We start from the raw sequence: 21,379 nt of genomic DNA on the forward strand, positions 1-21,379 counted from the left end.
GGCGCAGCGGTCGAAGCCGGCGCGGATGCACAACGGATGCAAGTCGCACTCACCTCGTCCTTGCGGAACCACAGCGGGTACTCGTCGATGGAGTCCATGCCGATGGCGGTGATCTTGGCGCAGCGGTCGAAGCCGGCGCGGATGCACAACGGATGCAAGTCGCACTCACCTCGTCCTTGCGGAACCACAGCGGGTACTCGTCGATGGAGTCCATGCCGATGGCGGTGATCTTGGCGCAGCGGTCGAAGCCGGCGCGGATGCACAACGGATGCAAGTCGCACTCACCTCGTCCTTGCGGAACCACAGCGGGTACTCGTCGATGGAGTCCATGCCGATGGCGGTGATCTTGGCGCAGCGGTCGAAGCCGGCGCGGATGCACAACGGATGCAAGTCGCACTCACCTCGTCCTTGCGGAACCACAGCGGGTACTCGTCGATGGAGTCCATGCCGATGGCGGTGATCTTGGCGCAGCGGTCGAAGCCGGCGCGGATGCACAACGGATGCAAGTCGCACTCACCTCGTCCTTGCGGAACCACAGCGGGTACTCGTCGATGGAGTCCATGCCGATGGCGGTGATCTTGGCGCAGCGGTCGAAGCCGGCGCGGATGCACAACGGATGCAAGTCGCACTCACCTCGTCCTTGCGGAACCACAGCGGGTACTCGTCGATGGAGTCCATGCCGATGGCGGTGATCTTGGCGCAGCGGTCGAAGCCGGCGCGGATGCACAACGGATGCAAGTCGCACTCACCTCGTCCTTGCGGAACCACAGCGGGTACTCGTCGATGGAGTCCATGCCGATGGCGGTGATCTTGGCGCAGCGGTCGAAGCCGGCGCGGATGCACAACGGATGCAAGTCGCACTCACCTCGTCCTTGCGGAACCACAGCGGGTACTCGTCGATGGAGTCCATGCCGATGGCGGTGATCTTGGCGCAGCGGTCGAAGCCGGCGCGGATGCACAACGGATGCAAGTCGCACTCACCTCGTCCTTGCGGAACCACAGCGGGTACTCGTCGATGGAGTCCATGCCGATGGCGGTGATCTTGGCGCAGCGGTCGAAGCCGGCGCGGATGTAGAAGGCGTCGCCCGGCTTGTCCTTGATCTCGTGGTACTGCTGCAGGTCGTGCCGCACCAGGACGCTCACCTGGAGAGGTAATATTTATGTATACCAACAACAAGACAACCTTATTTAAAGAACCTTATGTATGCAATTTGATAATTTAACTTGTTTGAATGTGATAATAAAATAAAATAGAGAAACTGGACACTCGGACAGAGTACGACTAATACTTCAAAAATGCGATAGAAATATAGTGTATCTTGAAAATCTCTCGTAAATACGTCACATTTTCATGATGGAAATGATACATTGAGATACTTCTATCTTAATGCCTCTTCAGGCAAAGGAAAAAATATTAGGTGCCTCTCGTCCTAAACATAAGAGAGCGAAATAAGAGTTAAATTAAATAGCTTAAACTTTTCTTCCCAAAAATGCATTTCATCATCATCATTTCAGCCATAGGACGTCCACTGCTGAACATAGGGCTCCCCCGATGCTTTCCATGTTGATCGATTGGTAGCGGCCTGCGTCCAGCGGTTCCCTGCTACCTTTACGATGTCGTCGGTCCACCTTGTAGGTGGACGTCCCACGCTGCGTTTTCCGGTACGCGGCCTCCATTCCAGAACCTTTCTGCCCCATCGGCCGTCAGTTCTGCGTACTATGTGACCTGCCCATTGCCACTTCAGCTTGCTAATCCGTCGGGCTATGTCAGCGACTTTGGTTCGTCGTGGAAAAATGCATTTAAAGAGGGTGAAATAGGGATGAAAATATAATAGCCCAATGCTAAAGGAGTTTGTACTCACCTTATCCGCAGGTTTGGCTAACTCCAAAGCCGCCTGCTCAGCCGTCGCTCTCCTCAAGTCCACGTTATTGTACTCCAAGATCTGATCTCCTGTTCTCAATCCCGCGATATACGCGGGCGAATCCATCTGCACACTGTGCACGAAGATGCCCACAGCGTTGCCGCCGACCAGACTGATCCCCAAGTCGGCACAATTCCGCATCTCTATCAAAAGAAACCTGGGCAACTCCTTGTTGACCGAAGACTGCCTCAGAGTAGCCACGTCAGTAGGAGGCGGCTCCATCCTCAAACTCTGCTGAGGACCGGGAGAATTCCTCGGCGTCGGGGACCCTGACAACGAAACCTCCTCGTCGTGAGAACTCTCCCCCGAGGACGAACTGCCCGGCACCTCGACTTCGTCTTTGTATTTCTCCGGGCTGTATTGCACTAGCATAGTGATCGAATTACCGATCTGTCTCAACACGCGGGCGGCGAGCGTGTACGTCGCCGACCGCATATTTATTCCACAAACTTCTAGTAACTGGTCTCCGACTTGCAGACCGACTTGGCTGGCTAACGAATTGTCATTGACGGTCGACACGAAAACTCCCCCGCTACTCGGAGGGCAGTATATCTGTATTCCTAGCGGCTGCTGACTTTTGTCTATGTGCACTCGTCGCAACTCCCCCGGCAAAGGCTTGTCCCACCCCAACCCACAATATTCTGGCATCGAGTTTCTCGTACCCTTGTGCGTCAACTGCTTGGCACCTCTGCCCGGACTCAACACCTCGACGTGAAATGTCGGCATCGGCGAATTCCTTTCTGAACTTCGCTCTATCGATCCCGTACTCAGTTTTCCCGCTGAATTTTTCGATGTGACGCTCGGATTGGACGGAATACGAAATCGCTGGTTTTCCTTCTTCCTAGGAAACGTCCCGCCTTCGTAGGTGTGGTGGTAGTCCCCCGCCCGATTCGCTCGGGGCACCGGTTGCAAATCGGACATATTGTGGGTGTGGGACGTGAACGAGTGCATGTCATAGCTGTTCCCGATACTTTCTCCCGATTGACTCTGGGGGATATTCGTCGGACTCGCCAAATGCGGATACCTAGAGGGATGAGGATTCGAATTGACGAATGGCCCTCGATAATACTGAGATTGAAGACGCGACTGAGTCGGCAGCGTCCCTGTCATGGGGTAATTCGCATTACTATTCAAGCTGTCCGGCCCGAAACTATCACTATCTGAGGGGTACTTGTTTACAGTTTTCGGCGACGAGGACTTTTTTCTTGAGTAGTACTGGTCTAAGAGATCTTTGCCTGGGTGGTTTTTGATAGAATGATCTAAAGAACTCGGCGATTTTCTCGTCACGAAGTCTAGAGAGCTAGGTCCTTTGTTGACCATGAAGTCTAAAGAGTGGGGGCTTTTATTTCTGTTTCTCGTTACTGGTTGGTAGTCCAGCGAGTCATCCGAGGGGTTTAGCACTAGACTGAGGCGGTTAGGGGTGATGTCGTGCTCGGAGTAATCGCTGATGGACATCTTGTCTTTTTCGAGCGTTCGAATCTTCTCGAAGTTCATGGTGTTGGGCGACGCGAACGGGTTGTGTATTGCGAGGGGGGCGGGTTTGGGAAAATGCTCGATTACATTGGGTGAAGATTCTATGGATTTGTATACGGAGTGTCTCGCGGGCGCGGTGGCTTGCGTCAGCGGCGCGTGCCCAAGCGGTATGGGGTTCGAGTTCCTGTTTATATTCGACCGCTGCGGCTCGGGCGGCAGCTTCGTGGGCGGACTGAGTAGTATAGACAGAGGCGGTCTTTCTTTCCTAGACCTAGGCTGGACTATGGTTCCAGTGGAGTTTTCTTCTAGAATGAAGTTCGCCCGCGCTTTTGGCCAGGTACCCCCGTTTTTGGCATCGTGCTGCGCTTCTTTGTTTTTTCTCCGCGATCTTTTTAGTACGCTACTGGTTTCTTTTACTGAAAACCAAAGAAAAACATGAATATATAACGAAACTTTTAAACAAGATAAATATGTTTACACTATCTCTCACTTACATCAATAAAACTTAAGAATCAGAATAACTATGCACTAACGAACTCACGAGCGTCCAATAGACATCTCAAGAAGGTGTATTATCAATTGATAACGTATGCTATACGCGTGTGTTAGTAAATACGTGCGACTCACTTGTCTTGCCGTGGTGATAGCTGTCGATAACTGAATCCAGCTCCGCGATAGCATCGGATTCTGGCACCTGGAATGACGGTATCAATCAATATCGTCAAGTAAACAAAACTAGAGACCATAAAAATCATATAGACGCTCCATTTTCTGTTTCCATTTTGGAATAGGAAACTCACTTAAATTATTTTAACATGTCTTGTAAATGCCTGTGTGAAAAAAAAAATAAGTTAACCATAAAATAAACGGCGGTTAAAAAAAATAGGCGATCCATTATCAGTAAGATAAACAGATATGTAACTTTATCAGTTATGTTAGGATTGAAAATAAAACAATTTTAACTACGGCAGTCTTAGATTAATCTAGCTTCAAGTCAAAACATTTCCTTTGTTTATAAGAACAAAGTGTTAATTTGATTATTATAAAGCACAGTTCGTTCGTTCGTTCGTTTCAGCCGAAAGAGGTCCACTGCTGGACAAAGGCCTCCCCCAAGGATTTCCACAAAGACCGGTCCTGCGCCGCTTGCATCCAGGTACCTCCCGCGACCTTCACCAGATCGTCGGTCCACCTAGTGGGAGGCCTGCCCACGCTACGATACGATAAAGCACAGTAAAGAATGGTAAAGGTCGCGGGAAGAGCCTGGATGCGGGCAGCACAGGACCGTTCATTATAGAAAACCTTGGGGGAGGCCTTTGTCCAGCAGTGGACGTCATTTGGCTGAAACGAACCAAAAGAATGGCCGTAGTCTATGAAAATGGGTATAAAGTAAAAGCATAAATACCTTGTTCTGTTTATCCTTGGATTTGCTGCGGCCCGTGACCGCCTCGATCTTGCCGCGAATCATGTCCCATGTACCTGCGCGTTATCATCAACATCAACACAATCTCGCGTCGAGTGGTATTTACACGGAGAGCCACTTGACACGAGTACATCTAGCCTGTGATGAATCACTATCTCTACAAACAAACGCCAGTATAACATATAACAAAAAAAACAAGCAGTCGTCAACAAAAATCTAAGAGACATTATTCATAGACAGAATTTTCGAATGAATTTGCAAATTTCAGAGTCCAGGCTGAATTTGATAGAAATAGTGATCATCCTTAAATAATATTGAACCATATTCTATACCGTAACATTACTTTATGGTCTGTTAAATTGTCACAAACAGTAATCGTACCCGGCAATAAATATTGCACCTTTGGAAAGAGAATCGGTTAATTTCGGCTCGTAGAGCGTGATCTCTGTCGCACACTACCTATACGATTGAGAAAACGTCATTGACAAAACATTATTCAATGAAAATATTGTCCGAACTCTTAGTATTTCTCTTCGACAAATACTTTAACACATTGTAAACCACTTTTCTTTCACGACTATAAAAAGTTTTTAGCAATTTAATTCACAAAATCAATTGCACACATTTAAAATAAAGTTTGTTTACACTTTGACAAAACGTCATTGTCAGTCATTGTTCAAGTGCGACAGTGACAACGCTCTACGAAACCGAAATTAGCCGATTGTCTCTTTCTAAAGGTCGATGTGCAATATTTATCGCCGGGTATTGTACAGTGTAAATGCCACTGCCGACTCAATCGACATTTATCTTATCGAAAGCGGCCGATAGTCGTCTCCAGCAATAACAAAAAAAGGGTTAGTTCCTAAAACAATGACTTAAGGTCTAAAATCCAGTGTTTTGTCAGTCTTACGACTGTTATTGATACAAAGCAACTTGATACGATTACGCAAATGTCACTACAATCGTACCTGTTTATTTAATTCTATGAATGGAATTACGACACCCAATAGGTAGGTACAGTAGCTTTGGCCGATCAAAAAATCTATTTGAGTTTACAAAACCGAAGTTACAATTAGAGATTTCCGTTGCTTACTTTGCGTTTTGTTAATTAGGCGAATCGCTGTTCTATATCTTTAAATTCTGATTTACTCCACTTCGCATTTGTGTGTGTGAGCCTACTGGCTCTTTTTTACTAAAATTAGATAACATTTAGTTCTTAGTATTTTTTATTAATGGACTAATCTTTTCGCCAGCATGCGCTTAGATAAATGGGGTTATTATGCACCTCACAGATATCCTGTCAGATCCGTGTCAGTAAATCAATTATAAATGACATGTTCTACATAACATTACTACATACTTGTTCAATGTCATTTAGTCTCCAGTACAGAAGCACGACCCTTTAATTTACTAAAGTCTGTTCGCCGAGAGTTGATAAATATTATGAAATGTCTTGCAATAGCGACTGTCGCTTAATTATCGCATTCTGTATGGCGGGCGTCGTTTGTCACAACGCGCACTGAGTACCATGGTACGATCCACGCAGCTGTCGTCAAGCGCCCCGGCCGGCGGGCGGCGGCGGCCACAGCGTGACCACTTTTAGTAGATTTCTACTTTTTTGGTAGATTTGAGGCAAAGAGAACGATGATTTAGTAGTGCGAAATCGTTTAGTAGATTTTGGTAGATAATTGGTATTTTTAGAACATTCTTATAAATGGTAGTCCAAAATTAAATTGTAACCGAGCCGAGAATCCAGGCCAAAAAAAAAGGCCAGGCCAAATAATCTACCAACTTTTTCATTATATCGACAAAAATAATTAGCGGGCCGCAATTTATAATGAGTTTAGAACCTCTGATATTTAATTTTTTTTATCAACTCTCGGCGAACAGACTTTAGAGGCAAATGGATGACGGGTCCAAGACAGTCAGGTGTCAACGTTTTTTCTTGGCTTTCGCGGTTTGCGTTTAGCTACAATGAAGATGTCAATATTAGAGCCAAAACACACGATGCGTTGCAGCGGCGATGCGGCACCAGAGTGGAGTCGCTGCGTTGTTTTACATAGAAACTTCTGTGGCGGGCAACGCATCGTGTGCTGTGGCTCTTACTCTGCTGTATTTGATACACTAATAAAGTTCATATTGGCGCGGTTTCTAGTAATATACCGACCTCTCTCCTGGTGTATCTTGCCCTGACTGCCGGCGGCCACGTGGTACACGTAGCGGCGGTCAAAGTCCGGCGCGCCGTGGTCGATGTGCACCTTTATCATACGTTCCGTTTATAGAAATGTATAATATACATACAACACAATCGAGTCTTTAATAATATTTGGAAAGGTTTCAGTTGTTCCAACGGGACTGACGCAGAATGTGCACTTCGCAAAATGTGCACTTTTCCATCACTATATTTAATAAACTCTTTCGTTCGTTTCAGCCAAATGACGTCCACTGCTGGACAAAGGCCTCCTCCAATAAACTCTTTAAACTTAATTATTATAGAGACGTGCGTATTTAGAAAATGCACATGAGTGTCAAACCCGTTTCTACTAAATATAAATGAGGATTAAAAATATTTTAAGAGAAAATTGTATAAATAGTAAAGTATTAGCAACTGTACCTTGGGCTCAGGAGGTGGCGGAACGAACTGACAGTACGACTCCTCAGTCTGTGAGCAGATATTCACCATCTTGCCGTCAGGGAATGTGTGCTCGTACATAGAGAACCTAAGGACATAAATAAGGCACAATCAACAAAAGGGAGCTAACAAACGAGCGACAGAATACGGCGAATGCTTGCGACTTCGGCGACAGTCACCGACGCATCGCGAGTCTCGAAGACGGACAGTCACTAGCGTATAGCTTCAGAGTATCAATATATCATGACAGCGAAAGGCACGAGTCGGATAGACTATCGCCGACAGTCGCCTACAGTCGCTGACCGTCGCCTACCACTATCGGCAAGCAGTTGCCGACATAATGTCGCTCGCCTGTGAGCTCTCTAAGCCTTCACAAGATCACAAACTGAAAATGGACCATCTTAAAGTTGTAAGAAAGATCGGTAATCACAAATACCGTTACCCAAAACAATGCTTGTTTGTAAATAAACACTTGCCACTAATCAGGAATGTAAGCAACTTGTAAACATGATTTGTACACAAATCTGTCTCCCTTATTTATGCTTACAAACTTTTCAAAATTGGAGAGAACTCAATACTATCGCGGTCTCTTTCTTTTCCTAAACGATGGATAGGGGTGCACTATTTGTCTCTAGCGGGGCTGCAGGGGTAGAGCGGGTGTCCTTTCAATACTATCGCAATTTCTTTCTTTTCCCTAACGAAGGAAAGGGATACACCACCTGTCTCTAGCGGGGCTGCAGGGAAAGTGGTTGTCCTTTCAAAACTATAGCGGTCTCTTCCTTTTCCTTATCGAAGGAAAGGGACCTGTCCTGTGTCTAATGGCGCTGCAGGGGTAGACCGATTGTCCTATCGAAACAATAGCGCACTCTTTCTTTTCCTTAGCGAAGGAAAGGGGTGCAATACCTGTCTAGCGGGTTATAGCGGTTGTCCTTTTAAAACTAAAGCGTCAACTCTTTTTTTTTTCCTTAGCGAAAGAAAGGGATTACCTGTCTCTAGCGGGGCTGCAGGGGTAGAGCGGTTGTCCTTTCACAAACTATAACGGTTCTTTTATTTAGCAAAGGAAAGGGCTGCAGCAGTAGAGCGGTTCTTTTCAAAACTATTAGGTTAGGTTGTCGCTTTCTTTTCCTTGGCGAAGGAATTATGAATATGTCCCTTATATGTCTGTCGGCCGGTTCAATTCCCGCACAGTACAAACATTTGTGTGCATGAACATATTTGTTTGTATTGGACTGGGTGTTTTCTATGTATAATAAGTATGTATTTACAAAAAAAAAGTATTTAAGTATGTTTTTATCCGTTGTCTAGTACCCAAGTCCAAGGATATATTATTTATATTTATTTATTTATATGAATAATACCTGTCTCTGGCGGGGCTGCAGGGATAGAGCGGCCGCAGCACGGTGAGCAGCACGGACTCGTAGGCGCACTCGTTGAGCATCGCCATCGCCTCCGACACGCTCTTCACGCCCTCCAGCGACCGGTTGTTGATCTGTTCAAATGTCAGTCTTAAGATCATAGCAGACTTATTACCTTTATTTATCTACTATACTAATATTCAAGTTTGTGTGTTTGTATATTTGTTAGATTAAATTGTAAAGGGTAATCTCGGGATATACTGAACCGATTTTAAAATTCTTTCACCAACAGAAAGCCACATTATTGCTGAGTGTCATAAGTTATATAAAAAACCGAAAAAAAACACGTGGGCGAAGCCGCGGGCGGAATGCTAGTTATTTATACAAAGAATACTGAGTCTACGTCTCGAGTTGATACGGTTACGGTCCCTTTCCAGGTTGATAAATATGCGACGACCTTTAGGGCCTAAACTAAAACTTGCGCGGGTGCACTGAGCAGGTGCCTCCTACTCCGAACGCCGCCCGCGTGCACCAGCATACATTTTTGTTGCAAAATCCCCTATTACAAGTAAATAAGAGGCCAATGTTTATATTGACATGCTGACGTGTGTACAAGCCGCTGCAAGCTGCTCAAACTATTTTTCGATGCAGACACGCGGTCTTACATCCGCGCGAGTTTTAGCTATACTCATAAAATTTCTTTCTTTCTGTCTTTCTTCTTTAAAGTATTGTATCACTGTTCAACAGGAGTAAATAATCAAATATGACCAAATTACTACAGCATAAACACAATTTATAAACTTACGGTCACAACTCGATCGCCGACGAAAAGTGTTCCTTCTTTGGCGGCTACACTTCCACATGCTATTTTGTTGATGAATATACCTGTAAAGAAATCGTATTGTTAAGATAAGCTATGAACATTATATCAGTCGATTTAACCCTATACAACACGCATGCAATCTTGTACACTACGCTAAGAAATTAAGACACTTTTTAGTGAAAAATGACGCCGCTGTCGGTGTCAGCAGTCGCTAACATAAACACGAAAGAACATTCACATCCTACACTCTACTTCTCAGTCAATAAGGCGCATTGAGCACAGTCTAGGGCTTTGACATGCGCACGCGACTGTGCACTATACTGCTGTAACAATGAGGTGCACTAACCGTGGTGCAGGATGATGCCACGCGCGTCGGCCAGTCGTACGCTAGTCTTAGGCCTCAGCCTCGAACTTAGCGGGCAGCGGGGCGGCGGCGGCGGCGGCGCGGGAGCGGGGCGGGCAACGCAGACCCGTTCTCGAAACCAGCGGGCAGCTCGCGCGGCGCTTTAGCGGCGAAGTGTTGTGTTCGGGGTTGTGTTGTCGAGATATTTGTTTTTATTCGCGAACGAAATGTCTGAACAACGGCGACAATTTTATTTCGATTCAAATTTATTCCATACGCTCGATTTATTGTGGGCAAAAGAAGGAGTGCGCTGCGCCCGCTCGTTGCCCGCTCCCTCGCCGCTGCCCGCTCGTTGCCCGCTACGGCGTCGCTGTTTTCGAGAACCGGTCTATTTGATTTTACGCATAAGATCCTGCCGCTCCCGCCCCGCCGCCGCTCCCGCGCCGCTGCCCGCTAAGTTCGAGGCTGAGGCCTTAAGGGCGCGCGCCCGTTGTATCCACAGCGCCGCGTGGCCGTGCTTCGGCGCGTGAGCCTGCACTCTACTGCTATGACAATAAGGTTTAATAATACTGCTATGATAATAGCACTAAGTACTAACCGTGGTGCAGGATGATGCCACGCGCGTCGGCCAGTCGTACGCTGGTTCTAAGGGCACGCGCCCGTTGTATCCACAGCGCCGCGTGGCCGTGCTTCGGCGCGTGAGCCTGCACTCTACTGCTATGACAATAAGGTTTAATAATACTGCTATGATAATAGCACTAAGTACTAACCGTGGTGCAGGATGATGCCACGCGCGTCGGCCAGTCGTACGCTAGTCCTAAGGGCGCGCGCACGTTGTATCCACAGCGCCGCGTGGCCGTGCTTCGGCGCGTGAGCCTGCACTCTACTGCTATGACAATAAGGTTTAATAATACTGCTATGATAATAGCACTAAGTACTAACCGTGGTGCAGGATGATGCCACGCGCGTCGGCCAGTCGTACGCTGGTTCTAAGGGCACGCGCCCGTTGTATCCACAGCGCCGCGTGGCCGTGCTTCGGCGCGTGAGCCTGCACTCTACTGCTATGACAATAAGGTTTAATAATACTGCTATGATAATAGCACTAAGTACTAACCGTGGTGCAGGATGATGCCACGCGCGTCGGCCAGTCGTACGCTAGTCCTAAGGGCGCGCGCACGTTGTATCCACAGCGCCGCGTGGCCGTGCTTCGGCGCGTGAGCCTGCACTCTACTGCTATGACAATAAGGTTTAATAATACTGCTATGATAATAGCACTAAGTACTAACCGTGGTGCAGGATGATGCCACGCGCGTCGGCCAGTCGTACGCTGGTTCTAAGGGCACGCGCCCGTTGTATCCACAGCGCCGCGTGGCCGTGCTTCGGCGCGTGAGCCTGCACTCTACTGCTATGACAATAAGGTTTAATAATACTGCTATGATAATAGCACTAAGTACTAACCGTGGTGCAGGATGATGCCGCGCGCATCTGCCAGCCGCACGCTAGTCCTAAGGGCACGCGCACGTTGTATCCGCAACGCCGCGTGTCCATGCTGTAACGCCGCTCGTAGCGCACTAGACGCTAGCGCACCGCTGCCCCATGCGCACACGCCGCACGCTTCTGTCACGCGATCTAGCACTCTGTTGAACAGGAACAGGGTTACAATTAGGACTACCGTACATGTAGGACCACGCAGCAGGACCACGGGCTACAAAGGTTTGTGTTCACCTGTTGGCGATACTAGCGATAGGGCTGACCCTCACTAGTGGTTTAGGCGTTGGCGTAAAATGGTGAGCGCTAAAGCTAAGCCGTCGAATTTGCACTCGCCAGGTTGGCTTCACAGTCAAGTAAGGTCTTGAGACATTCATCATTGGCATCAACTAGTGAGCTCAAATTCATTCATTGATACAACAGGAACCGAGGAATGATTTACATATGGAATATAGTTCAGACACATTCCCCGCTAAACTATTATTAACGAGATTTACGACTCTTTTTGTGGCTAAAATATGTGCGTGACTTATTTTAAAGACAGTAAAATGAAACTTTTGAAACGATTTGATTGAGGTCAAAAAATACACTATGACTAAAGTGCCGGTGCTCGGCGACCGGACTTTAGCTTCTTAGCCCAAGTTCTCTATCAGAATCTCACTTGATCTTGCCCTCGGCCACGGAGCTCTTCTTGACGCTGGTGACGTAGACGCTGACGTATCCTAAGCCTACAGAAACAGTTGTCTATTCTTCTTCTTTTTATCGTGTCGACAACAAACCTACACAGTGTCAGCCCAGAACTCCGCTACAAGAGTTGCGTTAAATCCTCCAGCGTACAGTTGCTCGGGCACTCAGGGCACGACATCATGCGCTTCATCGACTGGGGATCAAAAATGAGAATCTCACTTGATCTTGCCCTCGGCCACGGAGCCCTTCTTGACGCTGGTGACGTAGACGCTGTAGTCGTCGGGGTAGTAGGGCTCGTCGCGCCCGCCCGACAGCTCGAAGCCGAGGTCGCCGTCCTTGCCCAGCCCTGATAGCTCCACGTCGATGATGTCTCCCACTCGTAGTCCAGACAGGTTAGGATGCCCGCCGTGATAAAATCTTATCGATGATTTTTGACGACAAATGTATGGGCTTATCGCGTAAAATCGATAAAATGGCGTGATAAACGCTTATCGCGGCGCTCATCCTACGCCTACAGAAACAGTTGTCTGTCTATTCTTCTTCTTCTTATGTTGTCAACAAAGAACTTACAGTGTCAGCCCAGAACTCCACTACAAGAGTGGCGTTGTCAGCAGCATTCATTAAATCCTCCAGAGTGCACTCAGGGCACGACAGACATCATGCGCTTCATCGACTGGGGAACAAAAATTGGAATCTTACTTGATCTTGCCCTCGGCCACGGAGCCCTTCTTGACGCTGGTGACGTAGACGCTGTAGTCGTCGGGGTAGTAGGGCTCGTCGCACCCGCCCGACAGCTCGAAGCCGAGGTCGCCGTCCTTGCCCAGCCCTGATAGTTCCTGATGATGTCCCAGTCGTAATCCAGACGGGATAGGATGCGCGCCGTGATAAAATCTTATCAATGATTCTTGACGACAAAAGTATGAGCTTATCACGTAAAATCGATAAAATGGCATGATAAACGCTTATCGCGGCACGCATCCTAAGGCGATTATCACACTGCACCGCGCTCCGCCGCGGTCCGCGGGACGACAGATTTAATCATTGCATGCAAGTACCTCAGTTTGTATAGAAAACACGCGCGGCACAACACACTGACAACGCGTTTGCGCGCGGGATTCGTTATATGTCGCCACGCGGACCGCGGCGGAGTGCGGTGCAGTGTGATAATCGCTTAAGCCTACAGAAACAGATATCTATTCTTCTTCTTCTTATCGTGTCGACAGCAAACCTACAGTCAGCCCAGAACTCCGCTACAAGAATGGCGTTGTCAGCAACATTCATTAAATCCTCCAGCGAGCACTCAGGGCACGACATCATGCGCTTCATCGACTGGGGAACAAAAATGAGAATCTCACTTGATCTTGCCCTCGGCCACGGAGCCCTTCTTGACGCTGGTGACGTAGACGCTGTAGTCGTCGGGGTAGTAGGGCTCGTCGCGCCCGCCCGACAGCTCGAAGCCGAGGTCGCCGTCCTTGCCCAGCCCTGATAGTTCTACGTCGATGATGTCCCACTCGTAGTCCTGTGGGAGAGGGAACAATGATAGCTGGCTCTTAGAAAAGTTTCCATAATGATTTAAACTAACATCACATACATTGAGCTTACTAACACGCGATGACCATTATGACATCAATGAGTGTTACCGTATTTGCGCTCAGCAGCGTGGTACGATTTTCTGTCATTCGCCAGTCGCGGCAACTAGTGTGCGCAAATAATATAGCCCTCTTCGTAGGCACACCCACACAGCATAGCTGTTTCGTAACTTCTGGATGGAACTAGTTTGGGGGGTTACCCAAAGTGTGCGCCGCGGCGCCTGGGTGCGCCATAGAAGAAAGTAAAGTAAAAAAGGGACACCGAAAGGCAATCCTTTACGCCGTGTTGGCGCTTGAAAACCGTTGATATCCTACCCCTCCCACGTCTTTACCCGCCCGTCTTTCGACTATCTTTTTCAAAGGGTAGGGGGACGCCGTGACAGAATACTAAAAGACAATGCCGGAAATTGGCGTCTTTTTTTTTTCGCGCGGCCATCGACCAAACTTTGTTTTTTGATTACAAGATAGTGTAATAAACCAAACTTACTATGACATGTATACCTCTAAACTCAGTCTGAACTGAGTTACGAGCATTAGAAGTTTGATGATTTTCATACTAAGTTTGCTTTTTGCGCGCAAAGTTTTGTAAGAAATTGCAACAAAATAGTGAGATTGTATGTGTAAACAAACAATATCATCCATTAAAGGCTCCAGACATCAGTATGAAGCAGAATCAGCGCAATAAAAAAATAGCGCAATATTTTGTTGCAATTTCTTACAAAACTTGCGCACAAAAAGCAAATCTAGTATGAAAATCATCAAACTTCTAATGCTCGTAACTCAGTTCAGACTGAGTTTAGAGGTATACATGCCATAGTAAGTTTGGTTTATTACACTATTTTGTAATCAAAAAACAAAGTTTAGTCGATGGCCGCGCGAAAAAAAAAAGACGCCACTTTCCATACAAAATCTGGCATTGCCATTTGTAAGTGCGCCGCGGGATGAAAAAATGAATGAACCCCTGAATTAGTTTGTATTATTATTATTATTATAAAGAGCTGTGGTTTTCTGAATAAAGAAAATAAAAATAAAAAAAATAGTTTATTCTAAGACCTAAAGCCCGGTCCGTGAGCACGTAGAATTTTGTCCAATGACCCCTAGCGGGTAGCTAGGGGTCATTGGACAAAATCCTATCCCCCCATCTTTATCGCTCGCGCGTAATTATATTGCTGTCGCGACTGGCACCCGTATTGAGTGTGCGAGCGCAATAGCAACATAATTACGCGCGAGCGATAAAGATGGGTAGCTAGGGGTCATTGGACAAAATTCAACGTGCTCACGGACCAGACTATAGTAAATGTATGTTGAATAGCCCTAATAGTACCTGCAGGTCAGGGTCAAGAGCGCGGTCTGCCTCGTGCAGCATGCGGCACTTGTCGTCGTGCTCGCGGCTGCTGCGAGCGTCCTTGCCTTCTGCTTTCTTGTTGCTACGTCGGGAGTCTGCTAGCTCACCCACCATTTGGTCGCGCTCCTGGATAGAAAAGGACGAAAAACGTTTCATCATCATCATCATTTCAGTCATAGGACGTCTACTGCTGAAAATAGGCCTCCCCCAATGATATTCATGTTGATCGATTGTTAGCGGCCTGCGTCCAGTGCCTTCCTGCCTACCTTTATGATGTCGTCAGCCCACCTTGTGAGTTCCTTTACACCGAGAAATGTTTATTCATTCATAATTTTAAAGCGAGTCAACGTTGAACGTTGAACCAGCCTCCTCTAAGCTAGCTGCTCAAATCAAATGAGCAAATTCGCGCATTACTACCGTGACAAACGCGACGTGTGTTGCGCTTTTAGAAATTGTATGACAAGATCGACTCGTGAGCTCACACAATCAAAGCAGCGGACAATGTTGTCTTTGTCTCGCTCACGCCTTAGTCTATCTTACTCTCACAACAATACTTATCTATCTATATCTATACACCGTGTTACTTTGCATTCTTGCCATATTCACAGAGATAAAAGTAGGGAACAATACCTATTATTTAAGATAAACAAGAGACTCCCATAAAGAAAGTACACTAAGATTTTAGTAAATTTGGTTTTTCAGTACAAATTGGAATAAACCAATTTCGTTCTACAGGTGCAAGTGGAATAAACCTACTGGGCGTGGCCTAGTTCTTAATAATCTGTTGTTTTATGGCTCTGGGTACCAGCCTTTTTATCCAGTCATAATAATTATTTTAAAATACTCTTCAGTTGATATCAGATTTTCCTTTCTACTTTATGGGCTTAGGACCGTCAAAAATACGTAATACTTAGGGTTTTAATTAATTTATAACATTGTACCCTATTTTTACAAATTAATAAATTAAGTATGAAATGAAATCACCTTATTCACAATTATTATTTACAAAGTTTACGTACTGCGAAACAAGTGTTCAAAGTGTCCTCCGTTCTGATCATCTGATGAAGGCACAGTCTAGCACGGCGAAGCGTAGGTTTTTCGCTTTATTTTTCGCAACACAAACGTTTTGTCTCACAGTTTCACTAAAACAATCCTTTCATGTAACGCGTTTACACCTAAGTTTACACTGTTTATCTCTTCAGCGCATATCAGACGTTTCAAGTCACTCCAAAAATCCATTGGTGTCAGGTCCGAGGATCGTGGTGGCCAAGCTACTGGACCCCTCGTCCAATCCACTGTTCACCAAACGTATTATTCGCGCACTTGACGTCCTTATTGTGGGGGAGCACCATCCTGCTGGTAGTAGAGCATTTGGTGTAACGCTAAGGGTACGTCATCAAGCATTTCGTCTAAGACGTCTTGCAGACACTCCAAGCACCATTTTGATTAAATTATTCGTTGTTTGAATACACTTCAGTCATTTTTGTATTATTTATAACGTGATTTGTGATTGATGGATTTCTCAGTTTTTTACAAGTGTCAAAAAGACATTTTAAAGACAATAGATTGCAATAGATATCTAAAAAATACAATAAAAAGTAAAAAAGTTTCTATCGCCATCGCCAATAAGTGATGTGCATGTCGATAAAATAAAATACTCAAGATTAAAAAAAAATTTTTTCGGGCATTAATTTTTTACGGATTTGTGTTCAGTATCAGTAATATAGTAACCTCTGTAAATATGGCAAGAATGCAAAGTAACACCCTGTATATCTATTATACGGAAATTTCTAAAGAACTAATCTTTAGAAATTTCCCTAAATGTAAACAAATATGGCCAACTGACATTGACGAATTTTTAGTCTATGGGGCATTTCACGCGAAGCGGACAGCGAAAATCAAGTCAGGTTTTGGATTTTGTTCATATTTGGATTAAATGTACTGCTATATGACCTGAATGGATGTGCATCATTATAATTTTTTTATGAAGCTTAGTTTATTTTTTATAAGCGTTCAAAAAATTGATAAAATTTTAGGAACAGATTTTTCAGAAGCTATTCTACTATTATTACATTTGATTAAAAATAAACTAACTATTGCACTTTTGAGAATAAATAACTGTGTTTCTTACTATTTACTACAAATTAGAAATTTCTTTTTTGTTCACATAGAAAACCGGAAGTAAAGTTTTAAAATCGAATTTTTCAAAACTTCGGTATTTTTAAAATATACCTAGTAGTCTATAAATAACGTGTGTAAAGTTGTAGAATGGAGTCTGTATTGGTTTTTGATTTAGACGCAGTACAGTGCGAGCGCGCCGCAATGAGCGTCATACTGGCTATCGACATTTGGCTACTGTATAAAAATTATTTGTTCGAAAATAACTGAAACGTTAATATTGTTGCATGCATACTCTTAAACAATTATAATTTTGACTCGGCGAAGTTTCTATAATCTACAAAGGTTCTACCGTTTACATTAGTACCGCCACTGCAGCGCTTCTTCACGCCTCCAATTTGATTGCGCCTAAAGAACTTTGCTCTTTATCAAGTCAAGAATAAATAACTGTTTGATGTTAGGATCTGCTTACCTTTCTCAGTCTATTACACAGTGCTTTGACACTTTCCCGTTCTTGTAGCAGTTTATCTCTTTCTGAAAATGCCCAATCCCTTCTTCGTTTTGACACCTGAAATACAAAATAATACGTTTTATTAATACAGAAGAATCTAAGAGGTCAGTCAGAAATGCAAGTCTGCAATGCGTTTTTCTGTATTTTTGTGTTCGGTTCGTTCGTTTCAGCCAAATGACATCCACTGCTGGACAAAAACCTCCCTCCCCCAAGCAAGGCATTTTGTGTTGCTTCACTGTAATTGTTTAAGGCCGGGTAACAGAGAAAATGGCGAAAATGAGGTTTTCATTTTTCATTTTTGAGGTACTAAACAGTAAAATAAAAGGCTAAGATTTTTTTTGGGCATAGTTGAGGATATTTTCTAGGGCTATTAACCGATGGAAACACGATTTGATGAAGTTCACTCGATAGAATAAATTCCCAAAGTTACCTCTATTCGTTTTCTAATTTTGGTTTTATTTTTAAAATAAGCGATTTGAGATTCTGAATCTTTTACTAAACTAAAGTTCAGAAATAACTTGAGGGCTTTTAACGGATGAAATTTTTATATTGCGTCTTATTTAGTTACTATGTTAAAAAATGTGGAAAATATCGCCCATGACGGCTTGGACAATCTCAATCAGTCGCGCGGTGGCGCTTACGGAGGACGGACGCGTGCCAGTTTTTTGGCCGTGACAGTTCTCGATTTGTCAATATTTTTGACAATGATGACTTTGATGAGTCACAGTATAATAATACCAGTGTTACTGGAGAAAGCTAAAATTTTTGATAATTAAGAATTCTGAATTTTGTCTACCTATTGAAATTTAAATCGTTGGCATCCTTTTAAACTAAGACTCTACTCATGATACATTCCTCAAATATGAGACAAAACCAATGAGTTAATTGTGTGTTTGTATATTTGTTAAATTGTAAGGGGTAATCTCGGGATCTACTGAACTGATTTTAAAAAATCTTTCACCAATAGAAAGCCACATTATATCTGAGTGTAATAGGTTATATAAAAACCAAAAAATTCCACGCGGGCGAAGCGGCGGGCGGAAAGCTAGTTTATTTATAATTATGTAAGAGCATAATTATTAAACACACATTGGTTATACACTCTAGTCTTCAGGCATTGAGGTATTTTGGACGAAAAGATGTTGCGTAGTTTCCCGAACGCTGCCCAGCCGAGTTGGATTCGACGATTGACCTCCTTCTCGAAATTGGACCTACCTAGCTGGATCGTTTGTCCGAGGTAGACATACTTGTCGACAATCTCGAGAATTGAGCTCCCAACTGAAACTGGGTAGGGCGTAACACGGACATTCGACATAAGCTTCGTTTTGTCCATGTTCATCCTCAGGCCTACCTGTTGGGAAACTCGATTAAGGTCTTCGAGCATTGTGCCAAGATCTTCCAACGATTCTGCCATGACTACTGTGATAACTTATGGCTCGGAAACGTGGCCTCTCACTATAGGCCTTATACAGAAGCTCAAAGTTGCACAGCGTGCTATGGAGAGGGCTATGCTTGGTGTTTCTTTGCGAGATCGAATCAGAAATGAGGAGATCCGTAAACGAACCAAAGTCGCTGACATAGCCCGACGGATTAGCAAGCTGAAGTGGCAATGGGCAGGGCACATAGTACGCAGAACTGACGGCCGATGGGGCAGAAAGGTTCTGGAATGGAGGCCGCGTACCGGAAAACGCAGCGTGGGACGTCCACCTACAAGGTGGACCGACGACATCGTAAAGGTAGCAGGGAAGCGCTGGACGCAGACCGCTGCCAATCGATCAACATGGAAAGCATTGGGGGAGGCCTATGTTCAGCAGTGGACGTCCTATGGCTGAAATGATGATGATGATGATGATAATTATTAAAGTCGAAGTCAAACATTCTTTATTTGTGTGGACCTATATTAACGAGAGATTACAAGAGATTACAAGGCGTCAAATATTTCAAGAAAAAAATTAAAAACTATTAAAAAGCTAAATTTTGCTCTCATGGAGCCTTTACCTACTCTGACAAATTAAGACTTAGAGAAGAAACTAATAATAAAACTATTTAACTGTCCTGCAATGAAAAGCTTGATCGGGTACAACACCTCAAGTTATTTCAGAACTTGATTTCATTAAAAGACTCCGAATATCAAATCGCTTAGGTATCTAAAGTCAAACGATTCTGAAATGTCAAGTGGACTAATGAATAACCCATTAAGATAGTAGCGCCCTCCTGTCAATGACATACCTGGAACGATAGAGTTTTGAACAACTAATAAAAATGCTTTGTCCTAAATGACTGACGGATATCGTAGAGACCTGAAAGTTGGAAGTTGTGTTCTTTTTATGACGTAGGCATCTCATAAGAACAGATTTTCCGAAATGGGGTCATGAAATGAAGGGGGTGAAAAAAGGGGGCAAAGTTTGTATGGGACAAAGTGATTCCTTGGTTCAATCTACTTGAAATTTAGTTTAACAATACCTTAATATAATTCATGAAAGACGTGTGGAACGGGTAGAAAGTAATTTTGGCAGTCATTTTCTTCGAAGTTGATATCAATACTACTTAGTGCCTTTGATTTAATTACTTTTTATTTTTACAAGTGTTTGAAAACTCCATTTCAGATTGTGTTCAATGTCAAGTGAAATCTCAAATTGAAATGTCTCAATCTCAATGAGGAGACTCTGTATTTATTCCTAGAATTCCCCAAACACCGTCAAATTAGCCTTTCGAATTCAAGACAGTGCAGTTTCCCATCAGTCTGCTTCGTAATGACTATAAACAAAGCTCAAAGTCAAACTCTAGGGACCTCTGCTTAAACTCCCATGAGTGCACAGAGGTACGCAGGTAACCGCGTGTGATGCTCATAGCAATTTTCGATAGGTACAGAACCCCGTACATACGTCATACATATTATAGAAAGAAAACACCCAGACCAATACAAACAAATATGTTTCTGCAATTTTAGTATGATATTTTTATTTATTAATAAACAAAGAGACTGAACAAAATTGATGCGTACCTATACTGATTAATGTTATTAACCACATGCAAAGCTTCGTGAATTGCAACAACTATAATTAAATTTATTATCCAAGCTCTAAATAATCGCTACTAAGAGTAACTCATCATAAAAAAAATCCAATCGCTCAAGCTCCCAAGGGCCTACCGATAGGTCGGGTGACGTAATCTTGAAATTCTTTAAGCCGGCGCAGAGCTTCCAGAAGGTCGGGCGACGCCACGGCCACTTTGAACTGTGTTTACTTCTGCAGTTATATTTTATATTTATTCGATTCTAGAATATATTCCCAAAAAGTCTGAAAGGTGTTTTAATTTGTATCACTTGGATATGATTTCTATTAGAAAGTGTTGTGAGTGTGACGCTTGAAGGGAAGGAAGTCAACCTAACCTAACCAACTGCGTATTTCTATACTGTGTAGCTGGAAATTGTGGCGGGAGCTCTTTGACGCGCTGTTTTCGGCGAAGAATTGCGCGCGCAGTTTTTGACAGCGCGAAATACCTACTTTAGAAGAAATACCAAGCCTTAAGGTCAAGTCTTGGTATACGTGTAGGCCCTTAGATGTTAACACTAAAGTACTTTTGCTTTCTGACAATTATTCCTAAAGGCTTTACTCGGGCCGTAGTAGGTACATAAAGAGAGCAAACAAACGCAGAGATGTGTATGGAAGTC

At 44.5% G+C, this 21,379-nt stretch overlaps 1 protein-coding gene across 1 annotated transcript in view; it reads right to left on the minus strand.

Moving 5' to 3' along the window:
• Nucleotides 1-21,379, minus strand: part of LOC135079034 (disks large homolog 5) — a 44,704-nt gene that overhangs the window by 11,722 nt on the left and 11,603 nt on the right. Inside the window, 12 exon segments of the mRNA XM_063973664.1 lie at nucleotides 982-1,143; nucleotides 1,863-3,811; nucleotides 4,023-4,089; nucleotides 4,798-4,871; nucleotides 6,983-7,073; nucleotides 7,430-7,535; nucleotides 8,806-8,936; nucleotides 9,608-9,687; nucleotides 11,427-11,605; nucleotides 13,499-13,662; nucleotides 15,057-15,203; nucleotides 17,668-17,763. Coding sequence (XP_063829734.1) covers nucleotides 982-1,143; nucleotides 1,863-3,811; nucleotides 4,023-4,089; nucleotides 4,798-4,871; nucleotides 6,983-7,073; nucleotides 7,430-7,535; nucleotides 8,806-8,936; nucleotides 9,608-9,687; nucleotides 11,427-11,605; nucleotides 13,499-13,662; nucleotides 15,057-15,203; nucleotides 17,668-17,763 — 3,246 coding nt within the window.

This window comes from Ostrinia nubilalis, chromosome 15 (genome assembly GCF_963855985.1).
Source record: "Ostrinia nubilalis chromosome 15, ilOstNubi1.1, whole genome shotgun sequence".
Lineage (NCBI taxonomy): Eukaryota > Metazoa > Arthropoda > Insecta > Lepidoptera > Crambidae > Ostrinia > Ostrinia nubilalis.